Source organism: Zea mays, chromosome 5, assembly GCF_902167145.1.
Source record: "Zea mays cultivar B73 chromosome 5, Zm-B73-REFERENCE-NAM-5.0, whole genome shotgun sequence".
In the NCBI taxonomy this organism is placed as follows: domain Eukaryota; kingdom Viridiplantae; phylum Streptophyta; class Magnoliopsida; order Poales; family Poaceae; genus Zea; species Zea mays.
In genome coordinates, this window is record NC_050100.1 from 52229097 (window position 1) to 52255084 (window position 25988).

At 50.0% G+C, this 25988-nt stretch overlaps 1 protein-coding gene across 1 annotated transcript; it reads right to left on the reverse strand.

The window, feature by feature from the left end:
• Window positions 1–849: 849 nt before the first annotated feature.
• Window positions 850–5930, reverse strand: LOC100193418 (RNA-binding (RRM/RBD/RNP motifs) family protein). The gene is made up of 10 exons (NM_001367026.1): window positions 5570–5930; window positions 5361–5423; window positions 5076–5160; window positions 4911–4973; window positions 4475–4550; window positions 4279–4315; window positions 3262–3368; window positions 3107–3176; window positions 1645–1727; window positions 850–1313 (listed from the first exon to the last, which is right to left on the reverse strand). Exons 1-10 carry the CDS (start codon window positions 5855–5857, stop codon window positions 1265–1267), a joined length of 921 nt encoding a protein of 306 aa, NP_001353955.1. The 5' UTR covers window positions 5858–5930; the 3' UTR covers window positions 850–1264.
• Between the last annotated feature and the right edge of the window lie 20058 nt (window positions 5931–25988).

The following is a 25988-nucleotide window of genomic DNA, read 5'->3' on the forward strand; positions in this document are numbered from 1 at the left end:
GGAACTCGAGCTCCTGCACCAGGTCGCGGACCGTCCGGCCCTGTGCCACGGACCGTCCGCATCTGACCAGAGAGCGCCGCCGCCTCGCACCAGGCCGCGGACCGTCCGGCCCCTGCGCGCGGACCGTCCGCCCCTGTGCAGAGGGCACCGCCGCCGGTTCTTCTTGAGTGATTGGCGCTCCGAAAAAGCGTCAACACAATTGTATAGAGAGAATTAAATACATTTCTTAGTCTTTGAACAAAAGATGGTTACGCCTTAGCCTTATATACTAGGACGGAGGGAGTAGTAGAGAGTACGAACTATTCAAAACCTCGACAAAACTAATGCCTCAATATCGGTAAAACTGATAGCTAGATAAAACATCAAGACATTTCTAGTTCTTCAACATTTACTTGTGAGAAACTACATTCAAGTTTTATATTATTACGTACTCTCTCTATTCGAAAATAGTAGTCGTTTTAGCTCTAAATTTTTATGTATATATTTATATAGATAATTATGAACCTAGACATATATATAGAACACATGCATTAATTATTGTATGAATCTATTAAAAAGGTAAAACAAATTTTAACTTGGGATAAGGGAGTAGTTATTTTATTGAGGCGTTTCTAATTCTTAAAAAATTCTTTAGAATAATTATGTTTGCTTTTGAGCAATTGTGTTTCAAGTTTTTACATTATTGAGCAGTTACATTACATTCATGTTTTTACAGTATTAGAATTGTTATGAATATAAGATTAGAAACTACGAAACAAAACTCTAATTATCATGATAGTATAAGTTTAGAAACTATGACGCCGAACTCTCGAAAGATTGAAACACTTTGCAGACACAGGAATAAAATAGGGTCATTAATAGATTTTAATTTATATAGATTTTTTAGAAAAAACTAATTCACCCTCTCGTTCAGATTGATAGTTCAGATTGATCCTTTCAGGCACAATAGATTCTAATAATAACTCCAACTGTAAATAAGGGATAATCCTAGCTTAAAATCTGAAGATGACTAGGAGGCAAGGTCCGAAGGAGGAAAAAAAGAGGTGCACATGTAATAATAAGTGATACAACCAGACCAAGTAACATAATGCTACGCAGCTGAAGGACCTCATAGCCTAACTCATGAGCAAAACGTTCGCTGCATGAAGATGACATTGGACTCAGGTGTCAGGACAGGTCGTCTGCTATTAGACATCATTGAGCATGCTCAGCTGCCGCTTGTGCTGAATGAAAATACAACTGCCGTGTCGTCTTTCAGCTGCACTTAGGGGTGCTTATCACGCTTCCGAAGGCCCATCCGTGATTTTGCATATCTAAAACATGTTAAGAAACTAGATCACAAGTAAAGAAAGATTAATGGAAATTATTGCAATTGCAATCATACATGGTTCCTGTTAAAAGATATGCATCATCACTATTCAAAGTTCATGTTAGTTTAATCTGACACAACAGTTACTTTCACAATGATTGTCAAAGGTAATGTGCAACACTGCAACTTGCAACGCCAACCTCTAAGAATTGGGACAAAAGTGAACAGACATGAACCAACCTCAGACTAGATATTTCAGATATAATTTGAAATCAAACAACCCTAAAAATTGCAGCAAAATATAATGGTTTAGAAGTTTCTTAATTGTAGGATACTCTAAACGCATTCCCTCGCCAGATGATGAGTACAGGATAACTCCTTGGAGACGATTTATGGCTTCAGTTGAACTGATTGCATCCTGCAGACATGAGGACTTAGGTTTAGGGTTTACTTTGAAGTTTGGGAAGACTTTCAAACACAGAAAACAGTAGTTCAATTGTGCAAAAAAAATCTTCGAGTAATTCAAAAAAAAAAGTCTACAGAGAAGGCAGCATTCTATTGCAAGAGAGACAGTTCTAGTTTCAGCTATTTAAGGTTGGTACCCACTATTTAACCGCATCACATCACAACAACTTTGTATTTAAAACTCTGTACACAGTAGATTATAAATAAATGGGGACTGCATTGGCAACAGTGTATGCAGCAAGCCAATGAGATTAATGTACACAATTATACAGTAAGATCAAACCTGAAAGCATACAAATCATTCAAAGAAAGAAAGAAATAACCAAACCTTAATTGATTGAGTTCATCTTGATTGTTTAACATGCCAAACTGAGATAATTGGAATTAACTATATAATGATGCAATGATATTGTAATACATGTTCTCCTTTCATAACCTGCTTCACTAGAGCAAATACCATCTCAAGGTTTAAGAAGTCTTCTTGGCTTAATTTTTAAGAAATCATTTTTCCCATATCTGCCTACACATGAAATCAAGTGTGCAATTCTTGTGTCAGCTCTAATTAAAGCTTTTTATATTTCACATTAATTGAAAGGTTAACCATCATACAAACTAAAATATGTATATTAAAGCCACCTAACAAAAAAAACAAGATTGGTTGGGATAAACTTTCTGCTGTTTTCACTTTTACATTTTAATACAAAAACAAAATTGAAATCAGTTCGGCCAGAAACGGGGTTCACCAGAAATCGAGAAAGTATCAATTCAAACAGGAATATGTCGATAACGGTCAGGATACGGACAGACAAAACAGAAACATAGAACCAACGAAACATCACAAACTTACCTACCAACCTGACATGGCAACACTGCCAACATAAATAATTTTATTCATACCATAAGGTTCATAAGATGACAAGTGTACAAGAGTGCAAGACCATAAGATGACAAGGCTACTACAATGTGGCATAGATGACTGCTCTGCATAATTGCACTTCCTAAACCAAGATATTCTGTACAAATAAAAGCAGAATATCCTGGAAAAGTGAAAATGGTAACATCATTTTCGTCCTGTTTCTAGATTTACCAAAAAAACAGACAAATCAGAAACGGCCGTAATGACCATCAAAAAGAATACAAGCGGATCAATGTAGAAAATCGGGATGGAACAGTATGGCATTTATGCCAGCTGTTTTCACCCTTAAGTCCAACATAGTGGCTGGAGCTGGACATTAAGAATAGGCAATGATAGTTCACATCACTGATTCAAAGAAAATAAATTAAAATGGAAAACAGGGGCACAGGAAGAATGGTGTTTTTCTCCACATATACCTTGAAATCAACAAATGCAACTGGAGCTCCAAGCTTGTTTTGCATCTTGAGTTTCACAAATCCCGCACAACTACTCACAAAAAATGTGTTAAACAAAATAAAAAAGTTCATATGATGGTAACTCATCTCATGAAGCACCAGTATATTGAAAATACCTTGAGAAAACATCTATCAGCTGTTGCTCTGAACAAGCTGGAGCCAGGTTCGCAACAAAAAGAGTAGGGCATGGAGGATTATTTTGAGGGGCAAATGTGGATGGGTCCTGCAGGCACGTGCATGAGACAAATACTACATAAAGCTTGCATCTCTTCAAATAAAGATCTCATCCAAAAAGGAGAAAATAGACTGAAAGCTCACAATATCAAAACTTTTTTGTTTCTTAAATCATAAAAAAAGTCAACCTATGGGGGAGGGGGGGTAGGCATTGTATTAAGAGAAGACAAGTCGAGAAAACCTCCAAACCCCTACTTTACCCATAGTCCCATACACAGCAGCGCCGTAGCCTATGTGAGAATAACCATGACCGAGACCGGACGTCCTTTGGTGTGGGACAGACAAGGGGATTTTTTAACCCCAACCTAAAATTCGCTCACATGGGGGACCTGAGAAGTGCTATTCAAACTACCTAACCAACTCAGCTAGAGGCCCTTTCATGTTTCTTAAATCATAAGCTTTACAGATCTTGTTAGTAGAGACATGGATTTTTATTCAGAGTTCCATAGAACAAGTTCAGTTTGTAATATATGGCTGACTTAGCTGGTCAACATCAAAGGTTACATTCATCATCATTTTAACATGCGATCAAAAACATGTAGCTGGCGTGGAGAATTTTTTTCTGAAACTGAAACCAACCAAATGTGTCCCCCATTCATATAATGATGATACAACTTGGTAAAAGGTAGCAAGCTTTGTGGCAAACGTTTATATCTTCCATCTTAAATACAAGAATTATCTGTTAAAATGGCATATAGTTCTTCATACTCAACAATCAAGGATGAATATCACCAAAAAAAGACTTAAAAATCTCAAAGTAACTACACCGGGAGTACCCCCCCCCCCCCCCCCCGGAAAAAACAATATTTTTATATCATTTCTTCAAAGTTTAATTTCAAAACAATAAAACATGTCCTATATATGCATATCAAGGGACAAGGTGTGAGACCATGACTTACCTTGCTGAGAGAAGCACTAGACTCAAGGCTTGTGTAACTGCAAGACGGAACAATGTCAACTATAATTTCCTAAAAGCATAGCTTCAATCTAGATCGGTAATCTACATTCAAGTAGGAGCTAGAGGGTAGCTTAAGCTGGTCCCTCCAACATCACATGAATACATGATAAAACTGTGCTCGAGTAGTGTGCCATAACCTTTGTGCAGAAGGATAACCACTCAAGCTGTGTGAAGTACTACCCATTCCAGATATGTAAATATTGCTTCCAGCACCTGATAGGGCGCAAAGTGTGCCAAAGATGTGCAAGATGAGTGCTTTGTAAGAATTTTCAGCTATGTGAGTAAAGAGGCACTTCATTGAGGATATGAAGTTACTGATATAACATTTAGTAGGGTATTAACACAAAGGAAATAGTAGAATATATATTATAGGGACAATATAAACTAATTCCCCTGAAAGTTAGAAATCAATTGTGATTGCTAGGAGGGAGAACTGTGGATTTGGAACATCTTATATTGTTCAAGTGATTGTAGTGGACCTCCCATAAGCTGTAAGCACCAAGATCTTCGTGGTGTGAAAATACAGATGGTTTCTTTCATGCCATTCTGCCCAAAAAGCTACTTGAGTCATACCTGAATCAGGAAATCCCCTTGGTTTCCTATTTCTTTTTTCAGGAGAATAAGGTGAAGTATCATCTGAATAACAACAACAAAAGTGGGTCAACATCAATAAAGAACCACATAGTACAGAAAGAACATATGAAGGAAAGATGTAAAAACTGAAGGGTAACTGTTTACCTGATCTCAAGCGCTTTGATCTGGAATTGGATTTTGCGAGATCTACATGAAGAGAACAATTTTTCTCAAGATCAAATACCATTCCCTGCAACAAGAAACAACTCAGAAACACTGCTGATAACTTGATACAAAAGATTACTAGCATCCATAACCTGTGACGTGAAAAGAATCACTTCAGAAACAAGGTGAAACTAACGAAAATTGTCCGGGTGTAGGACCAATAGTTTAGCTCAACTGGGTCTAACTATTGTTCAACAATGTCGTATGCAGCAATGCAGCACTCACATTTGTGGCACTCAAGGCAGCTAGTGCAGACTGTTGATCTGCAAACACAGCAAACGCATACGCCTGCATCGACAGAAAAAACCCAGGTCGGTTAGGTTAAGTATAGCCTACGAAAAAGGAGCAACACACAGAGGCCTCCATGCCACAAGTGCAAGCCCTAGCGTGAGACAAAACAAACCGAGGGGTTAGGGGTAAAGGGAGGAGAAAACCTGAGAGGATTTGCCCGTGCGGAGGTGGGAGGAGACGTATCCGGGGAAATCGCGGAAGAGGTTGTAGACTTCGCGCGGCTTGGCGTCGGCGGGGAGGCCAGCGATGAAGAGGGTGCGGACCTCGTCCCGCGCCGGGAGGGCCTGCTCTGCGCGGTCGTAGTAGGCGCCGTAAGCGGCCGGGGGTGCCGGCGCCGGCGGGTAGGCGTGGCGGTACGCGCCGTACGGGGAAGTGCCCGGCGGGGGAGGCGGCGGCGGGTAGGACGAGGAGTGGTTGAAGTACGCGGCCATGCGGCGCGGGATAGAGAGGAGATGGGCAGGCGGTGGCGGTTGCTACGGGCTGCCGCGGCGCCGGCGGCGGTGGAGTGTCACGTTGGCTGGTCCAGGGGGGGGGGGGGGGGGGGGGGGGGGGGGGGGGGGGGGGGGCGTGACTCGGCGTGCGGTGGGTGCAGGTGCGGCCGACGGAACGGGGTACTTTCTCCTTTTCGGCTTGTCCTCGAACGCATGAGATTGGAGGCTGTAGTTAAAATTGAACAGAGAAGCTCATTTTGAAACCCTATCTAATAGTTAGCCGGTTAATAAACTAATTCTTAATTCTGAGATACCTAACAATTAGCTACGATATTAGCTGAGATTATTTGAAACCCAACAACTATTTTTTAGTAATTAACTATTAGTTTTAGAGGTTCCAAATAGAGACTCAATCTCTTTCAATCCAAACGCAATCGAATAAGGCCTTTGAGTGCTTCTGTGGAATGGCGTTGGACTTGAGTATGATATTTTTGCCCTAAAAATTTCCTTATTTAAACCTAAGAAAAAGTTATAGAGAGAATAATTATTTTATAATTTTTATTGTTGTATAATTGTTTTATTTTATCCCAAAATAAATACCTATCACACATTTAAAAAAGTCAACTATTCTTAAATTTGACTATGCCTTTTAAAAAATAACATCAACGTTTATACCCACGGGTAGATTTACAATTGTGATATCCCGTTCCGACTGGATTGTATGATATCCTGGTCCAATACTTAATAAGATTAATAGAATATCCATACTAACAAGGTATTACCTATGTTCTCGAATATTTGTTGTCCGTTAGTTTATTTTTAACTAAAATGCGACAAATAAAAAAACGGAGGGAGTGTATATTTTTTCGAAGCCTATCTCATATCTCATATATGACATGATTAATCAAAAATTCTTATATTATATCACACGTATGAGTGTTTTCTATATAAATTTGATCGAAATTGACCGGTTGACTCTTTAAAATATGAGATGGATGCTAATTTTGAAATAGATGAAGGACAATGTAAAAATAGGTCCTCAATCAAAAACGTGTTGTCGTAGACCATTTTGCCCTTCTCTTTTCTCCTAATTTCTTCCCATTTGCGAGCTTCTTCTAGTTACTCTCCCCTCTACAAGCTAGCTCATGTTCTCTCCCTTGTTGCACGAGCATGTCGATGTTGCCAACCTATCGCATGAGTAGATCACCTCTCTTGGTGGTCTCGGCACCTACGACAGTTGACCATAACACAAAATATAACTTTTTGGATGCCATAGTTGTCAAGTGGGCTTGTACCTTGATGGCTCTCTGTCGTGCATACCACTCCATACACAAATAGCCTTGGCCATAGCATCCACTTCAGAGCTACTCTTATGCCTCCCTTGTTGGCAACCACAATGTGGCTCCACCTTATTCATACCAGGCACTACATCAGCCACAGTTGTGTCTTAGGCTAGGCACTAAGGCTACTATGTATAGCTCATGGGAGCATGAAACTCATCCATAAGAGTGGCAATAGTCTCTTCTACTAGATTTGTCTCGATATGACCTTGGCGGTTATCTATATTTGGAATGGAGGGCAGAGTTGGTGGAGAGAGGAGAGGAGAGGAGAGTTTGATGACTGGATTTTTACCTCTGAAGAGGACTCTCACTACATGGCCATGACTAAGCTTAAGCCTCGATATATCGAATGTTTGATTCCTCAGAATATGAGATGGACACTTATCATAAGATAGAAGGAAAAATAACCATGACTATTGTAGCTTAAGCATTGAGGTAGACGAGGGCCATGGAGAGAGAATGTGTGTGTGAGAACAAAGAAAATATTTAACACTTTATTAAAAGACCATTGAAAATATCTAGGTCTCAATGGTTTTGGTGATTAATTGCAACATAATATTATTGTGACTAAGTTAACCCTTTGATGTGTTATGTGACACATCAGGGATTAGACTTGGTTGTGTTCTTATGTAGGATGGCAAGGTGATTGTTTATGCTTCACGCCAACTAAGGAAACACGAGATCAATTACCCAACGCGTGATTTGGAACTTGCCGCCGTAGTCCACGCATTGAAAATTTGGAGGCATTATCTACTTGGAAATGTGTGCAACATCTTCACTGATCACAAAAGCCTAAAGTATATCTTCACTCAACCAGAGCTTAATATGAGGCAACACAGATGGCTCGAGTTGATCAAGGACTACAATTTGCAAGTGCACTATCATCCAGGGAAGGCTAATGTTGTGGCTGACGTCTTGAGTCGGAGGTCACATTGTCATAGTCTTCAACCACTCCTAAAAGATGGATTTAATTTGCTACATCCAGTAGTGCTACTCAACATTCAGGTCTGTTGCTCACTGGAAGATTAGATTATTCAAAAGCAAAAATCCGATAAAGGCATATTTCACATAAAGGAAAGGATGAAGAGCGAACCCGATAGCCGCTTCAAACTTGATGAAAGAGGTGTATTGTGGCTTGACGATCATCTTGTTGTGCCAAAGGATCAAGAGCTTAGAACCAATATTTTAGATGAAGCTCACCAGTCCAAACTATCGATTCATCCTGGTAGTAGCAAAATGTACTATGATCTGAAATCAAATTTTTAGTGGACTAAGATGAAGAAGGAGATTGCAGCGTACGTTGCGAGATGTGATAACTATTGCAGAGTCAAGGCTATTCACATGAAGCCAGCTGGCCTATTGCAATTGTTATCCGTTCCTAAATGGAAATGGGAAGAGATAAGTATGGATTTTATTACTAGACTTCCTGTTACTCAGAAAGGCAATGACTCAATATGGGTGATTGTGGGTCGACTCACCAAATCAGCTCACTTTCTACTTGTCAAAACTACCTATCGACCACCAAAGTATGCAGACATTTACATCGCGGAAATTGTTCGTTTGCATGGAATTCCTAGAACCATTGTGTTGGACCGTGGGACACAATTCACTGCTCATTTTTTGTAACAATTGCAGAAAGGTTTGGGAACTAAGCTCGTGCATAGCTCAGCTTACCACTCTCAGACATCGGGGCAAACCGAAAGGTTAAATTAGATTATCGAAGACATGCTAAGAGCTTGTGGGCTATCATCAAAAGGATCGTGGGAGTCATGGCTACCTTTAGCCAAATTTTCCTACAACAACAGCTACCAAAGAAGCATCAAGATGGCTCCATTCGAAGCATTGTATGGAAGACGATGCAGGACACCGCTCAATTGGGTCGAAGACGGAGAACTAAAGTTCTTTGGGAACAACTTGATTGCCTAAGCTAAAGAGAAGGTTCGAGTTATTCGCCAGAATATGGAAACATCGCAATATCACCAGAAGAGTAATGCTGACCAAAGGTAAAGACCACTTACGTTTCAAGTCGGAGATTTTGTGTACCTTAAAGTATCACCAATGAATGGTGTGCAAAGATTTGGAGTGAAGAAGAAGCTTGCTCCAAGATATGTAGGACCTTATCAGATTACTGAAAGAAAGGGAGAAGTGGCCTACAAAATTCAGTTGCTAGAGAACATGAGCACAATCTTTCTAGTATTTCATGTATCTCAACTAAAGAAATGTCTCAGAGTACCCGAAGAGAGAGTAGAAGCCAAAGATCTAAAGATTGGGTCAGCCTTAGTGTATCAAGAACAACCCGTCAAAATTTTGGACATTAAGGACCAGATCACAAGGAAAAGTACGGTCAAGACGTATAAAGTACCGTGGAATCATGTAACACCTGAAATCCTATTTTAGGATCTATAAGAGTTCGCGAGAAAGTTTGTGCTAAAATGCCTTCTAAATAACAAGTTCCTTTCTCTATGTAGTATATTTCCGTGAAGTAAATAAATAGTAATATAAAAGCTGGGTAGATCAAAACTTAGATTCAAATCTTGAAACTGAAGATTTAGCTAAAATTAATAACTAGAAGAAATATTTTCCATCTATTCATTATTTCTCTTACAATCTGTAGCACTCTTTAAAAGGATTCTAAGAAAAAAATGATTCCTAGTAAAGATTATGTATTACTTACCCCTAAATAAGTAAAATAATGAATATTCATTTCTTAGTTAGCTTCAAATTTGATCACACACTCAAAAGTAATATTTTTCTAAAATAAAACAATATGTGTGCATGACATGCTTTGGAGCATTTAATTAATGAATAAATAATCACAAATACTTTTGCAGGTCCATGCTGGAATTTCTATTTGTACAATACAACTTGAACTTAAATCTAAAATAGAGTTTGACTTGGTTTTGAATTTGAATTTAGAAACATAAAATAAAAATAAAAGAAAAGGTGAAGCTTGCGCCTGTGGGCCGAAATCCATAGACCCCGGCCCAGGTAGTCATGCCCGCTAACCAAACCCGGGCACTGACAGGCTGTCCCCACGCGTCAGTTTCCACACGGGCGCACGTGTGCATAGACTGGTGGACCGTCCTAGTCAGCCCCTCACTCCACAGTGGCGCAACCATCGTTCCAGTCGTCGCGCGGGCCCAACTGTCATCCTTCCGCAACCGTGTTGTTGCTATCTCTGATTTGTGGGCCCGGCGTGGCAGCGTGTTCTTCTTCCTGTCGTAACAAACTCCCACGGTCACCGCTGATCGGATGGGATGGTGCGTAACAAACCTCTCCTCCCTCCTCGGGTCTACGTTGATAGATAAAAGCCTGCGCCCCATAGCTATCTCGCCCATCTGATTGACTCTGCCATGTGCTGCTATGGAGGATTCGCCGCTGAGAGAGAAGAAAGACACCGCTGTGAGGGAAGGAGGAAAGCGGTGCCACCATTGAGTCCTATGCGTCCACCACTAGTCGGAAGCTATCTCTAGGGGCCGCTGGGTGTGTGCATGACTACCAGAGCGGGGATGGTGGCTAGAGCTCAATGGAATTGCTCGTCGGAGGTGATCCCTCGCTGCGAATACGCTAGACGCCGAGGATAGGTGGGTGCGCAGCATGAATCACGGTAAGAATGCCACAGGTTGGCTCATTCTTCGTCACTATATCGTGCAACACTTATGTGGGAGTGGATTAGGGCTCTGGGTACTCGTGAGAACTCTCACTGGCGTGCCTTCGCCTACCCGGGTGGCGCGCGCCACCGTCGGTGCGTCAGGGTGGGGAAGTGTCGGTGTTTCGGACCCGGGGGGTCCCTGGACCGACCAGTAAATTTGTCGCTGCGTGCCCCTGCCCAGATGGGTTGGCGCAAGATGGAACACAAGGGGGAAACACGGCTTGTATTATCTCGCACCAGGGGTGTGCTCATAGTAGGGGTTACAAGCGTCGCGCGAGAGAGAGTGAGCCTGTTCGTTAGCTCGTTCCCCCGCGCGACCCCCCCCCCCCCGCAGGAAGGCCCTGGACCTCCCTTTTATAGATGCAAGGAGAGGGTCCAGATGTACAATGAGGGGTGTAGCTAGGCGCTAACGTGTATGGCAGAGAAGTGTCTGAGCCCTGTGTACATGCCAACGTGGCTGTCGGAGAGATGCTTGAGCCCTGTGTACGCGATAACGTGGCCGTCGGAGAAGTGCCTGAGCCCTATAGAAGCACAGTTGTCGATGCTGCTGGGATCCTGTTGACGTCTCCTTGCTTCCGTAGGGGGCTAAGAACCACCGACGTCATGGACGCACGCGGGGAACCATCATTACCTGTTACCGGGGCGAGCCAGATGGGACGCCGGTCTTGTTCCCTCGTAGCCTGAGCTAGCTAGGGTAGGGTAATGATGTATCCCCTGTGGCGCGGTCGGTCCGAGCCCAAGGTCGGGCGAGGCGGAGACTTCTCCTGAGGCCAAGGCCGGGGTCGGGCGAGGACGCGATTCCTCCCGAGGTCGAGGCTGAGGCCGAGCCTTGGGGTCGGGCGAGGCGGAGACCTTCTTTCGAGGCCGAGGCCTAAGGTCAGGCGAGGCGGAGCTTCCTGTTGCGCCCGAGGCTGAACTCGGCTGTTGTCAGTCTCACCCTGGTGGGTGGCACAGCAGTCGGAGCGGGGCGAGCGATGCTGTTTTCCTATCAGGTCGGTCAGTGAAAGGGCGAAGTGACTGCGATCACTTCGACCTTGCCGACTGAGGCACACGTGTCAGGATAAGGTGTCAGGCGATCCTCGCATTGAATGTGCATGCGATACGGTCGATCGGTGAGGCGATTTGGCCAAGGTTGCTTCACAACGAAGCCTGCCCGAGCTGGGCTTCGGGCGAGTCGAGGGTACGCCCACCGCCTGAGGAGGCCCTCGGGCGAGGCGTGAATTCATCCGGGACTACTGTTCCCACCCGAGGCCGGGCTCGGGCGAGGCGAGATTGCGTCCCTTGGTAGACGAGGCCTTGACCTGAACCGCGCCCATCAGTCTTTGTGGTTTGTGCTGAGGATGGTTACCAGCCGTGTTTAGGAGTGTTGGGGGTAACCCTAATTACGGTACCCGACAGTAGCCCCCGAGCCTCGAAGGGAGTGTTGGTACTCGCTTGGAGGCTTTGCCGCATTTTTTGTGAGGGGACCTGCCTTTCTCGGTTATATTTTGTTCCGGTGGGTGCGCGCGAGCGCACCCGCCGGGTGTAGCCCCCGAGGCCTCGAAGGAGTGGTTTGACTCCTATGAGGTCTTAATGCCTTTCGTGATGCCTCGGGCGGCCTGGTTGTTCCCTCATGCGGCCCGGCCGTAGCCCGGGTGCATGGTCAGGTTCCGAATTTTTAGGCTGGTTCTCGTCCCCCGTGAGGGGACGTGAACAAGGGCCTTCCAGCGGCAGCGATTGCCCTGAGGCCATCGCTGCTGCTGTCTAGCCACCTGGAGTTTGTTGTCCCGCAGGCCCTCTGGTGTGGAGGTTGTTCATACCTGCGGGAGTGGAACCGGAGTTCCGTTTGTAATGGTACCCTGAGTATGGGTGTTTGTTCATTCTGGCTGCTGAGGCCTGAACATTTGGGTATTTGGGCATGAAGCCATGTTTCCTCCTCATTTCGAGCACTAGGACTTGCCTGTCGGCTAGCGGAACCGCTTAACCGAGCGTGAGTTGCCTTGCGCGGAAGGTGACGAGTGAGGTATCTGTATCCCGGAGGCATAGAAGTCCCTCGGCTCGGTCGGTCTTGCCGTTCAAGGCCTCTCTTGCTCGGTTTTAGAACCTTCGGCCGCTCTGTGTTGAGCTAAAGCCGGAGGTTGCGGTGTCGGCGTGGACAGAGGCGGAGTCGGCTCGAAAAGAGGCTTCGTTGGCCCAGGAGCAGGTGGCTTCCCAGGCCGAGGAGGTGCAGCAGCGGCGGCTAGAGCTTGGCCAGGTCATCCGCGAGTGGGACCAACCCCGGAGTCACGCTGCCGAGGCCGTGAGCCGGGCTAAGGTCCTTGGGGGACAGCTGGCTGAGGCTACGGAGCGGCCAGCCGAGGTGTCCGCTCGGGCCGGGACCCTGGCGGAGACCCTGGCTGCGATGGCCCAAGCGCGGTGCTGGCGTCCTCCATCGAGGTGGAGATCCTTCCGCCCGTATCGCCGTTTGAGGCTGGGCCAGATTCCGCCGAAGGTGGAAACGACGCCGAGGGTGCTGCTGCTCCCTCTACCGATGTCTGAACCTGCAGGAATAGTTTGTCTGTAGTACGAGTTTGTCTTTCACGGCCGCTGAGGCCTAAACACTTTTATCATCATATTATAAAGATGTGTTTCCTTTCCTCTTGTTTCGAGTATCAGGACTTGTTCGTCGGTAGCAGAATCGCTTATCCGAGCAAGAGTTACTTTTCGCGGAAGGTGATGAGTGAGGTATTCGTATCCCGAAGGCGTAGGAGTCCCTCGGCTCGGTCGGCCTTGCCGCTTACGTGCACTCTTACTCGTTTGCAGGATTCTGTTATCGATATAGTCGAGAAGGCACGAAAGTCGTTCTGACAGAAAAGTTTTCGAGCGTTAGGACTTGTTCGGTAGCAGAATCGCTTATCCAAGCGTGAGTTACTTATCGCGGAAGGTGATGAGTGAGGTATCTGTATCCCGGAGGCGTAGGAGTCCCTCGGCTCAGTCGGCCTTGCCGCTTACATGTACTCTCGTCGTTTTTAGGACCCCGCTATCGAAGCAGTCGAAAAGCGCGAAAGACGTTCTGGCAAAAGACTTTTCCGAGGAAAATTTTGACGCAGAGGGGGTTCCCCCCTTCTAGCCCCCGAGGGAGGGTCGGGCTTTGCCGAGGCAAGGCTGATCCTTCCTTGATGGTTAGACTTTATTTATGTATGTAAAGAGAACGAGGTATATGAATGACTTGAAACATCTTAAGGGTAGAAGCGACGTAGCTGTTGGATGTTCCAAGCGTTGCTGTAGACTTCGCCTTGTTCGTTGGCCAGCTTGTATGTCCCGGGCTTCAAAATCTTGGTGATGATGAACGGCCCTTCCCAGGGAGAGTAAGCCTGTGGCGCCCTCGGGCGTCTTGCCGCAGCTGAAGTACCAAGTCTCCCACCTGGAAGCCTCGGGGCCGAACCATTCGGGCGTGGTAGCGTCGCAGAGACTATTGATACCGCGCCGAGTGTAGTAAGGCCACGTCCCGAGCCTCTTCGAGCTGGTCCAGTGAATCCTCTCGGTTGGTCTGGTTGCTTCGGTCGTCATACGCCTTTGTCCTCGGGGAACCGTATTCTAAGTCCGTGGGTAGGACGGCCTCGGCCCCATAGACTAGAAAGAACGGCGAGAAGCCCGTGGCTCGGCTTGGCGTCGTCCTCAGACTCCAGACCACCGAGGGTAGCTCTTTCATCCACCGCTTGCCAAACTTGTTGAGGTCGTTGCAGATCCTCGGTTTAAGTCCCTGCAAAATCATATCGTTGGCACGCTCCACCTGCCCATTCGTCATGGGGTGAGCTACGGCGGCCCAGTCCACACGGATGTGGTGGTCCTCGCAGAAGTCTAGGAACTTCTTCCTAGTGAACTGCGTGCCATTGTCGGTGATGATGGAGTTCGGGACCCCAAAGCGATGGATGATGTTTGTGAAGAACGCCACCGCCTGCTCAGACCTAATGCTGGTTAGGGGTCGGACCTCGATCCACTTGGAGAATTTATCGATGGCGACCAGCAGGTGCGAGAAGCCCCCGGGTGCCTTCTACAAGGGACCGACGAGGTCCAGACCCCACATGGAAAACGACCAGGTGATGGGTATTGTCTGCAGGGCCTGAGCGGGCAGGTGCGTCTGTCTTGCGTAGAATTGACACCCTTGGCAGAAGCGTACAATCCTAGTGGCGTCGGCCACCGCGGTCGGCCAGTAGAAGCCTTGTCGGAAGGCGTTCCCCACGAGGGCTCGAGGTGCTTCATGGTGACCGCAAGCCCCCGAGTGTATTTCTTGCAACAGCTCCTGTCCTTCGGCGACGGATATGCATCGTTGGACAATGTTTGAGGGGCTACGGTGATAGAGCTCCTTTTCATCACCCAGTAAGACGAACGACTTGGCGCGCCGCGCCAGTCGCCGAGCTTCGGCCTTGTCGAGGGGTAGCTCTCCTCGGAGGAGATATTCCAGGTACGGGGCCTGCCAGTTCGAGTTAGGCGTGACCCCATTCCGCTCTCCCTCGACGCGCAGGGCCTCACCGTCGGCGGCCGAGGATACCTCGGGCTGGGCCGAGGCCTCCTCGGGCTCGGGCGTGTCGTCGATCTTGACGGAGGGTTGATGTATGTCTCTGGAGAAGACGTCCGGGGGAACCGTTGTCTGCCCCGAGGCTATTTTAGCCAGCTCATCCGCAGTCTCGTTGTACCGTCGAGCGATATGGTTGAGTTCCAGCCCGTAAACTTGTCTTCCAGGCGCCAAACTTCGTTGCAGTAGGCCTCCATCTTTCGGTCGCGGCAGTGGGAGTTCTTCATGACTTGGTCAATGACAAGCTGCGAGTCGCCACGAGCGTCGAGGCGCCAAACCCCTAGCTCGATGGCGATGCACAACCCATTAACCAGAGCCTCATACTCGGCCACGTTGTTTGACACCGGAAAATGGAGGCGCAGCACGTAGCGCACATGCTTCCCGAGGGGTGAGATGAAGAGCAGGCCAACACCTGCTCCTGTTTTCATCAGCGACCCATCGAAGTACATGGTCCAAAGTTCGGGCTGGATTGGAGTTGTCGGCAGTTGGGTGTCGACCCATTCCGCCAGGAAATCCGCCAAGACTTCGGATTTTATGGCCTTTCGAGGGACGAATGAGAGTGTTTCGCCCATGAGCTCCACTGCCCACTTTGCTATCCTACCCGAGGCCTCTCGGCACTGGATGATCTCCCCTAGGGGGAAGGATGACACCACAGTCACAGGATGAGACTCGAAGTAGTGTCGCAACTTTCGCCGCGTTAGAATCACTGCGTACGGTAGCTTCTGGACTTGTGGGTAGCGGATCTTGGTCTCGGATAGCACCTCACTGATGAAGTAGACCGGCCTCTGGACGAGCAGTGCATGCACTTCTTCTCGTCTCTCGACTACGATCGCGACGCTGACCACCTGAGTGGTTGCAGCTACGTAGATCAAGAGGGCTTCTCCCGCAGCGGGGGCACCAAGATGGGCGCGTTGGTAAGGAGTGCCTTTAAGTTTCTGAGGGCTTCCTCGGCCTCGGGGGTCCAAGTTAAGCGCTCGGCCTTCCTTAAGAGGTGGTACAAGGGCAGCCCTCTCTCGCCAAGGCGCGAGATGAAGCGGCTCAGAGCCGCAAGGCATCCCATGACCTTCTGTACTCCTGTCAAATCTTTGATCGGTCCCATGTTGGTGATGGCCGCGATTTTCTCCGGGTTGGCCTTGATGCCCCGCTCGGAGACGATGAACCCCAGGAGCATGCCTCGAGGGACTCCGAAGACACACTTCTCAGAATTGAGTTTCACGCCTTTCGCTCTCAGACACTTGAATGTCGTTTCAAGGTCAGAGAGGAGGTCGGAGGCTTTCCTCGTCTTGACAACGATGTCATCGATGTAAGCCTCGACCGTTTGCCCGATGTGCTCTCCGAACACGTGGTTCATGCACCTTTGGTATGTCGCACCTGCATTCCTCAAGCCAAATGGCATAGTAGTATAACAGTACATGCCAAAAGGTGTGATGAAAGAAGTCGCGAGCTGGTTAGATTCTTTCATCTTGATTTGGTGATAACCTGAATAGGCATCAAGGAATGACAGGGTTTCGCACCCAGCAGTGGAGTCCACAATTTGATCGATGCGAGGCAGAGGGTAGGGAACCTTCGGACATGCTTTATTCAACTCGGTGTAGTCGACGCACATCCTCCATTTCCCACCTTTCTTTTTCACAAGCACAGGGTTAGCTAACCATTCAGGATGGGATACCTCTTTGATGAACCCTGCAGCCATCAGCTTGTGGACCTCCTCGCCTATGGCCCTGCGCTTCTCTTCGTCAAAGCGGCGCAGGTGCTGCTTCACGGGTCGGGCTCCAGCTCGGATATCCAGCGAGTGCTCGGCGACATCCCTCGGTATGCCCGGCATGTCCGAGGGACTCCATGCAAAAATTTCGGCATTTGCGCGGAGAAAGTCGACGAGCACTGCTTGCTATTTGGGGTCGAGCTCAGAGCCGATCCGGACCTTCTTGTCGGCGTCGTTGCTAGGGTCGAGAGGGACGGACTTAACCGCCTCAGCTGGTTCGAAGTTGCCAGTGTGGCGCTTCGCATCAGGCACCTCCTTGGAGAAGCACTCTAGGTCGGCGATGAGGGCCTCGGACTCGGCGAGGGCCTCAACGTACTCCACGCATTCCACGTCGCATTCGTACGCGTGGCGGTACGTGGATCCGACGGTGATGACCCCGTTGGGGCCTGGCATCTTGAGCTTGAGGTACGTGTAGTTGGGGACGACCATGAACTTGGCGTAGCACGGTCTCCCCAGCACCGCGTGGTAGGTTCCTTGGAACCCGACCACCTCGAACGTGAGGGTTTCCTTTCAGAAGTTGGAGGGAGCTCCAAAGCAGATGGGCAAATCGAGTTGTCTAAGGGGTAGGACGCGCTTTCTGGGGATGATCCCGTGAAAGGGCACCGCACCGGCCTAGATCGTGGACAGATCAATCCCCAAGAGCCCGAGGGTCTCAGCGTAGATGATGTTGGGGCTGCTGCCTCCGTCCATGAGGACCTTGGTGAGCCTGGCGTTGCCGATGACGGGGTCGACAACGAGCGGGTACCTTCCTGGGCTCGGCACGCAGTCGGGGTGGTCGCCTTGGTCGAAGGTGATGGGCTTGTCGGACCAGTCTAGGTAGACTGGCGCCGCCACCTTCACCGAGCAGACCTCCTGGTGCTCCTGCTTGTGGTGCCGAGCCGAGGCATTCGCCACTTGCCCACCGTAGATCATGAAGCAGCCGTGGACCTCGGGGAACTCCTCTGCCTTGTCGCCCTCCTTCTTGTTGTTGTCTTGGCCTTTGCCATCTCCCGTCGGGGACCCGACTTTATGGAAGTAGCGTCGAAGCATGACGCATTCCTCAAGGGTGTGCTTGACGGGACCCTGGTGATAGGGGCACGACTTCTTGAGCATCTTGTCGAACAGGTTGGCCCCTCCGGGAGGCTTCCGAGGGTTCCTATGCTCGGCAGCAGCGACAAGATCTGTGTCGGCGGCGTCGCGCTTCGCTTGCGACTTCTTCTTGGCCTTCTTCTTCGTGCCACACTGGACAGATGCCTCGGGGACGTCTTCCTGTTGCCGTCCCTGAGGCTGCTTGTCCTTCCGGAAGATGGCTTCGACCGCTTCCTAACCAGAGGCGAACTTGGTGGCGATGTCCATCAATTCGCTTGCCTTGGTGGGAGTCTTGCGCCCCAGTTTGCTCACTAGGTCGCGGCAAGTGGTGCCGGCGAGGAACGCCCCGATGACATCTGAGTCGGTGATGTTGGGCAGCTCGGTGCGCTGCTTTGAAAACCGTTGGATATACTCTCGCAGGGATTCCCCTGGCTGCTGGCAGCAGCTTCGGAGATCCCATGAGTTCCCAGGGCACACGTATGTGCCCTGGAAGTTTCCAGCGAAGGCCCTGACCAGGTCATCCCAGTTGGAGATCTGTGCAGGAGGCAGATGCTCCAGCCAGGCCCGGACAGCGTCGGAGAGGAACAAGGGGAGGTTGCGGATGATGAGGTTGTCGTCGTCCGTTCCTCCCAGCTGGCATGCCAGCCGGTAGTCCGCAAGCCACAACTCCGGCCTTGTTTCCCCCGAGTACTTGGTGATGGTAGTCGGGGCTCGGAACCGGGTCGGGAACGGCGCCCGTCGTATGGCCCGGCTGAAGACCCTCGGCCCTGGCGGTTCGGGCGAGGGGCTCCGATCCTCCTCACTGTCGTAGCGTCCCCCACGCCTGGGGTGGTAGCCTCGGCGCACCTTCTCCTCGAGGCGGGCTCGACGGTCGCGGCGGTGGTGCTCGTCGCCGAGGCGATCCGGGGCTGCAGGCGTCCTGTCCCGTGTGCGCCCAGTGTGGACCGAGGCCTCCCGCATGAGTCGGGAAGTCGTTGCGCGATGCTCCGGGGGGCACCCTTGCCTTCGGGAGGCAGAGCTTTCGGCCCGTCGGACCGCGACATCCTCCAGGAGATTCTTGAGTTCTCCCTGGATACGCCGCCCCTCGGTGGTGGATGGTTCCGGCATCGCTCGGAGTAGCATTGCTGCTGCAGCTATATTCTGGCCGACCCCGCTGGAGGCCGGGGGCAGCCTTGCCCTGACATCGTCAATGATACGACGCTGGGCGTCCCGGGCCCGATGACGCGCTTCTTTGGCGAGTGCTCGGCCTGCTCACTCCTGCTCGATGTTTTGTCGGAGCTGCCCAAGTTGCCCTGCTTCCTCGTCGAGCTTGCCCTGCATCTCGCGGATTTGCTCGAGCTGTGTGTCCTGACCCCCCACAGGGACTAGGACCACAGCTAGCTCCCGCAGGATGTCAACGCGAGAAGCAAGCTTAGGGGGATCGTCATCCTCCGGCATACCGAGGTGGTTGTCTTCGTCGTGACCCCCAGATCGACGTGGAAACATTCGCAACTTGGGCCACAACCCTCATCGTCAAGGCCGTGGCCATCATCAGAGCAACTGGAGAGGCAGTAATCACATGCGGTCATGAAGTCTCGCATGGCACTGGGATCACGAAGCCCGGAGAAATCCCAACCAGAGTTGGGGTCGTCTTCTTCCTCGGAACCCGGGGGCCCGTAGGTTGAGACGGCCATCAGTCGGTCCCACGATGACCACATATGGTACCCCGGAAGGTTAGGATATGCCTTTACGAAAGCGCTCACCAAAGCGGGGTCGCTTGGTGGATCGAAGCTGAATCTAAAAGGCACAGGGTGGAAAACAGACGGTACCTCTTGATCGATGGACGGTGGTGAAGTCGCGTCGGGGGAGGATTGCACCGTCATCTCAAGTACGAGGCTAACGCCCAGCAAGTCCTTCGCGAGAGTGCTGGCGTCATCAGTCTGCTCGGGGTTGGCATGTCGCGGGGAAACGACATTCGTCGTTGTCTCAGGTGCGAGGACAACGCCCGACATGTCCCCCGCTGGGGTGCCGGCGTCGTCGACTCGCTCTGGACCGACAGCAGACGAGGTGCCGCCTCCTGCGTGGCCTCGGTTGCCCCGTCTCCTCCTCCTGCGGCGAGGAGGGTGGTGGGACAAACCCGGACACTGCTCTTCCGCCACGGGGGGAAGACGTCGTCGAGTTCGCCGCCGCCGGGCGAGCTGACGACCGTCGTTGTTGCTGTCGCGCTACGGGGGGAGGACTACCATGTCGTAGCTTCCGTCGAGGGACATTAACTCGAGACTCTCGAAGCGGAGCACCGTCCTGGGCTGAAGAGGTTGCTGAAGACTACCCATTTGGAACTCAACGGGAAGGTGTTCGTTAACACGCAACAGGCCCCTACCTGGCGCGCCAACTGTCGGCGTTTTGGATCCGGGGGGTCCCTGGACCGACCAGTAAATTTGTCGCTGCGTGCCCCTGCCTAGATGGGTTGGCGCAAGATGGAACACAAGGGGGAAATGTGGCTTGTATTATCTCGCACCAGGGGTGTGCTCGTAGTAGGGGTTACAAGCGTCGCGCGCGCGAGAGAGAGAGAGAGAGAGTGAGCCTGTTCGTTAGCTCGTTCCCCCGCGCGACCCCCCCCCCCCCCCCGCAGGAAGGCCCTGGACCTCCCTTTTATAGATGCAAGGAGAGGGTCCAGATGTACAATGAGGGGTGTAGCTAGGCGCTAACGTGTCTGGCAGAGAAGTGCCTAAGCCCTGTGTACATGCCAACGTGGCTGTCGGAAAGATGCTTGAGCCCTGTGTACGCGATAACGTGGTCGTCGGAGAAGTGCCTGAGCCCTGTAGAAGCACAGCTGTCGATGCTGCTGGGATCCTGCTGACGTCTCCTTGCTTCCGTAGGGGGCTGAGAACCACCGACGTCATGGACGCACGCGGGGAACCATCATTACCTATTACCGGGGCGAGCCAGATGGGACGCCGGTCTTGTTCCCTCATAGCCTGAGCTAGCTAGGGTAGGGTAATGATGTATCCCCTGTGGCGCGGTCGGTCCGAGCCCAAGGTCGGGCGAGGCGGAGACTTCTCATGAGGCCGAGGCCGGGGTCGGGCGAGGACGCGATTCCTCCCGAGGCCGAGGCTGAGGCCGAGCCCTGGGGTCGGGCGAGGCGGAGACCTTCTTCCGAGGCCGAGGCCTAAGGTCGGGCGAGGCGGAGCTTCCTGTTGCGCCCGAGGCTGAACTCCGCTATTGTCAGTCTCACCCTGGTGGGTGGCACAGCAGTCGGAGCGGGGCGCGCGGTGCTGTTTTCCTGTCAGGTCGGTCAGTGAAAGGGCGAAGTGACTACCGTCACTTCGACCTTGCTGACTGAGGCACGCGTGTCAGGATAAGGTGTCAGGCGATCCTCGCATTGAATGTGCTGATGTGCATGCGATACGGTCGGTTGGTGAAGCGATTTGGCCAAGGTTGCTTCACAATGAAGCCTGCCCGAGCTGGGCTTCGGGCGAGTCGAGGGTACGCCCACCGCATGAGGAGGCCCTCGGGCGAGGCGTGAATTCATCCGGGACTACTGTTCCCACCCGAGGCCGGGCTCGGGCGAGGCGAGATTGCGTCCCTTGGTAGACGAGGCCTTGATGTCAGTGTTTTGGGTCCGACCGCGCACCCAGGGTAGCCCCGCGAGGTGCTTTTGGGAGTAGGACGGTGTTATCGACTGTAGCTCAATGGTTCGTGCCGGATGCACGAGAAACAGTGGACAATGGTTTACAGGTTTGGGCCGCTTTGAAATGCGTAACACCCTATGTCCTGGTGAGAGTGCTTTATGTGGTGGGTTACAAGAGGGTTCTCTAGCACTGAGAGCACAGAGAATTGGGTGGAGGGCTAAGTACTGAGCATGTGTTCTGAAGGGGTGCCCCCTAGGCCATATATATTCGACCGTGGGGCAATACATGTAGGTATGATAACAATGTGCACCTAAGAAATAGTGAACCGATTGAGTCTATCTTCCTATAGTTCCGCCGACCCATCCTCGCTTGGTTCCGTTGTACGGGGCTCCAGCGCGGGAAGGTCGGGTCACTGTTGTGATTACTTGCTCGAAGTCATTGGGCCATCTGGGCTTGCACCGATCCGACCTTATGTCGATCCGCTTCACTGGTCGTCTCTCCCAGGCCCACAAGGGGATGACCTTACGAATCATGGGGCCCTTGGGCCTTTCGTGAGGTCTTTTATCCTTCTGGTGGACCCGGGGGATATCTGTCCCCCACAAGCCCCCGATCTTTGGGTCGATTTTGAAATAAATGGCCCAATGATCCTAGGTCCAGCTTGCGGTATTTGATTTTACCAGGGAATGCTTTTGGAAATAATTCTGCCGGGCCACTGCTCCAGAATTCCGAGCGATCCGGTTAACACGTCTTCTTTTTATTGTCTTCTCCTGCTATTATTCCTCAAAATTTGGTGTTCTGTTTTGGGTTTGTGCTTCGAAGGTCAGCATTTTGCACTGCAGGGCTTCGAGATTTGTTGGGTGCACCGAAGGTGCACCCAATGGGTGTAGCCCCCGAGCTTCGAGTGGATTGTTGCGGATAATCCACTCGAAGGTCTTCACTTCGAGTATTATCAGAAATCATTTTTATCTTTTATTTGTGCCTTTTCAGAAGTCAGCCTTATCTTGATCTCGCCTTATGCTTTAGAGGTCAGCATGTAGCTTCTTCAGGGATGATGATTCATTCGGTGCACCCAATGGGTGTAGCCCCCGAGCTTCGAGTGGATTTTTGAGGATAATCCACTCGAAGGTCGTCGTTTCAAGCCTTTTTCGAGAATCATCCTTCCTTTATGACGAATGCTTTGGAGGTCAGCATTGTACAATTGATATTGCGCTTTTAGAGGTCAGCACACATTTCTGTCTTTGGGGTCGAGTACGCGATCTGCCCATATCTTGCTAGGTCTTGCAATTTATTTGATCTGCAACTGATTGGACGTTCGATAGATGTCCCTTGGCTAGTCTTCATGTCGCTTCTGTCGATTAGACTTGTACCTCACCGGCTATATTTGGCTTTCCTTTGATCCTTGCTGATATCTCACTTTTGTCTTGAGGTATTCATTGCACGCACTGCACGGATGTGACAGTTTTGAAAAATATATTGATAATTCCTGGGCGTCCCCCCAATGGGTGTGTAGGCAAGGGACGGCTTGGTACGCTGAGTGTTTAGCAAACTGCTTCTGAGTAGTAACTTGATGTGACCGCGGGTGTAATCATATCGCCCGCACAGTTGACTGGAGTCCCCAATGGGTGTTGTGTTGCGTGAAATGGCGTCAGCCGCCTGACGTGTCTTCAGAAGGTTTGAATTGCATATTGATTTTTTTGACTGTTCAGTGGCCGTGGTAGGAGGTGAGCAATTGCCTTCTTCTTCTATAAATAGTGTCTTTGCTTCTCCGGCTTTTTCACATCTCTTGCTGTTGTTTACTCTCATCTTCTTCCCTCCGCTGCCACCATGGGCAAGAGTAAGAAAGGTAGCGGTTCTTCGCCTCGCTCTGGTGACAAGCGCAAACGTGAGCCGACTCCTCCCTCGGAGGACTTTGGCAACTCGGAGTACTCGGAGGAGGAGTTCTCCTCCGAGTCCGAGGGATCTCCGGCTCCCGTCTCTCCCCCGGCGTCGTCTGATGATTCAGACGACTCCTAGGGGATTGCCGCGGAGGTCTGGACCTACATCCGGGCCGTCGAGCGCTCCGGGCTCGAGGGCTCGGATGAGTCGGAGTACTCCTCGGACGAGGAGGACTCCTCGAACTCGTCCGAGGAGGGCAGCGGCGGCGATGGTGGTGATGACGACAACGACGGAGGCGACGGTGATGGCGGCGGCGACAGCGACAGGGGTGGTGACGGCGGCAACAAGGGCGGCAATGGCGACGGCAGCAAGGGCAGCAACAAGGCCAGTGGCTAGACGCCACTGGTTTTTAGATGTTAGTGTAGATTAGTAGTAGAAATAGTATTAACAAAATAATGTAGTAGTAGTTAGTAGTATAGAGTAGTGGAATGTAATGTAGTAGTAGTAGGGAAAGCATCAACTCATAACGAGTTGATTTGTAAGTTCTGTAGCTTCCCTTTATGAAGAATGATTTCGTCTCCTCCTGTGTTAATTACTTTGCCTCCTAGTCAGTTGACGATTGTTGCAATATTTATTGTCCATGATGTTCTCTGTCTGCTATGCTTGGGTAGTAACTTGGAGTTCTCGAATCATTCTTCCATTCGCTTTACCTGCGCCATCGGTGCCTCAGAAGTAGTAGCCGAGTCACTCGGGGTCACATTGTCGCTTTTAGGGATGACGACCGAGTTATTATTGACAACATTGGCGCTTCTGAAGTAGCGTCCGAATGATGGCGGGGCCACATCGGTGTTTTTAGAATTAACGACCGAGTGGTTACTGGTGATATCAGCGTTGTAGAGGTAACAACCGAGTGACTGATGGCAGCGTCGGCGTTTTAGAGGTAACAGCCGAGTGACTGACGACAACGTCATCATGATATGACCACGCCATTAAGCAACATGTTACAACCCCCAAGTCATACTACATCAACTCAAGTACAACCAACATCATCACCAACCCAAGTCTTTGATGGACCAATTACACGTAGCCGAGCTAAGAAGCTACAGCAAGAGGTGCACGCGCTACTTTATGAATTTAATTTAAACACTAATGAGAATTTTATGCTACCTAAGTCGTGTATGTTGATATTACTTAGGTTCACCAAAGAGGAAGGACAAAACATATCAAGGGCGAATCAGCAAGAAGAGCTATATCCGAGTCAGTCCAGCGCAACAGAACCGTCCAAAAGAAACAGTCATATCTTTTGATTCCCAAAAGCTATGAAGGCCCATAAGTACTTTTTGGAAAGCTCTTGAAGTCTAGTTTCCAATGCTTCTAAAGCCGACTTAGGGTCTGTTTGGTTGGGCTGTGGCTGTGAAAAAAGTTGCTGTGGGCTGTGAGCTGTGGAAAAAGCAGCTGTAGGCTGTAAGCTGTTAAAAAGCTAAAAATCGTTTGGTGGAAACCACTAAAAGTCGTAAAAAATTCTTCGATATATGTTTTCACAGTTCCATCCGAAAAGTCACTAAAAGCAGGTCCAGGGGTGCTTTCAGATTTGCACTACGAGAAAGTCGACTTTTAGAAAAAGCTGCTTTCTGGATCCACCCCTTTGGTTAGCTTTTGGCTTTTAGGGGAGCAAAAGCCAAAGCCAAAAGTCAAACCAAACACACCCTTAACCACATCTACCAGAAAGGCAGCCGACCTACTTTAGTGCCGACTGGTCAGAAGGTCAACAGTCAGCTTGATGACCAAGTTTTCGTCAGGGATGGCAATTTTACCCACGGGTTCGGGTATCCGCGGATATCCGACCCGCCGGTTTCGGGTTCGGGTACGAAATTTAACCCGCGGGTCTCACCCATACCCGACCCGTGATAAAATCGGGTCGGGTACGGGTTTAATATTTTACCCGCGGGTACCGGCGGATATCCGAAATTTTCAGTTTCCATTTTTTCAGCCCACCTGAAATCAGCCGGCCCAGCCCAATGTCCTTTATTCAATCACCCAGAACCCTAGTTTCTCTCTCACGGTCTCACCTCAGGCAGTCACGCATAGCCGCCAGAAAGCAGAAACTGCTCCAGCGCTCATGTTCCTCGCCGGCGTCGACCCTGCCGCGGTGCCGCACTGTCGCCTGCGTGGTTGGCTGGCTGCGTCCCTACTCGGCTGCCCAGCTACCTGGCCGCCACCCGCCATCGCCACTCCGCCAGCGAGGAGCGAGATCCAGGCGAGTGCGGGCATCCCTGCTGCCCGTGCTGG

Coding starts and splice junctions, on each gene's coding strand:
- LOC100193418 (NM_001367026.1), bottom strand. CDS start 5,857: ATGGCCGCGTACTTCAACCACTCCTCGTCCTACCCGCCGCCGCCTCCC. Junction 4,316..4,474: donor GGTTATCCTTCTGCACAAAG/GTTATGGCACAC, acceptor TCCGTCTTGCAG/TTACACAAGCCTTGAGTCTA. Junction 3,177..3,261: donor CTGATAGATGTTTTCTCAAG/GTATTTTCAATA, acceptor TTTTGTGAGTAG/TTGTGCGGGATTTGTGAAAC.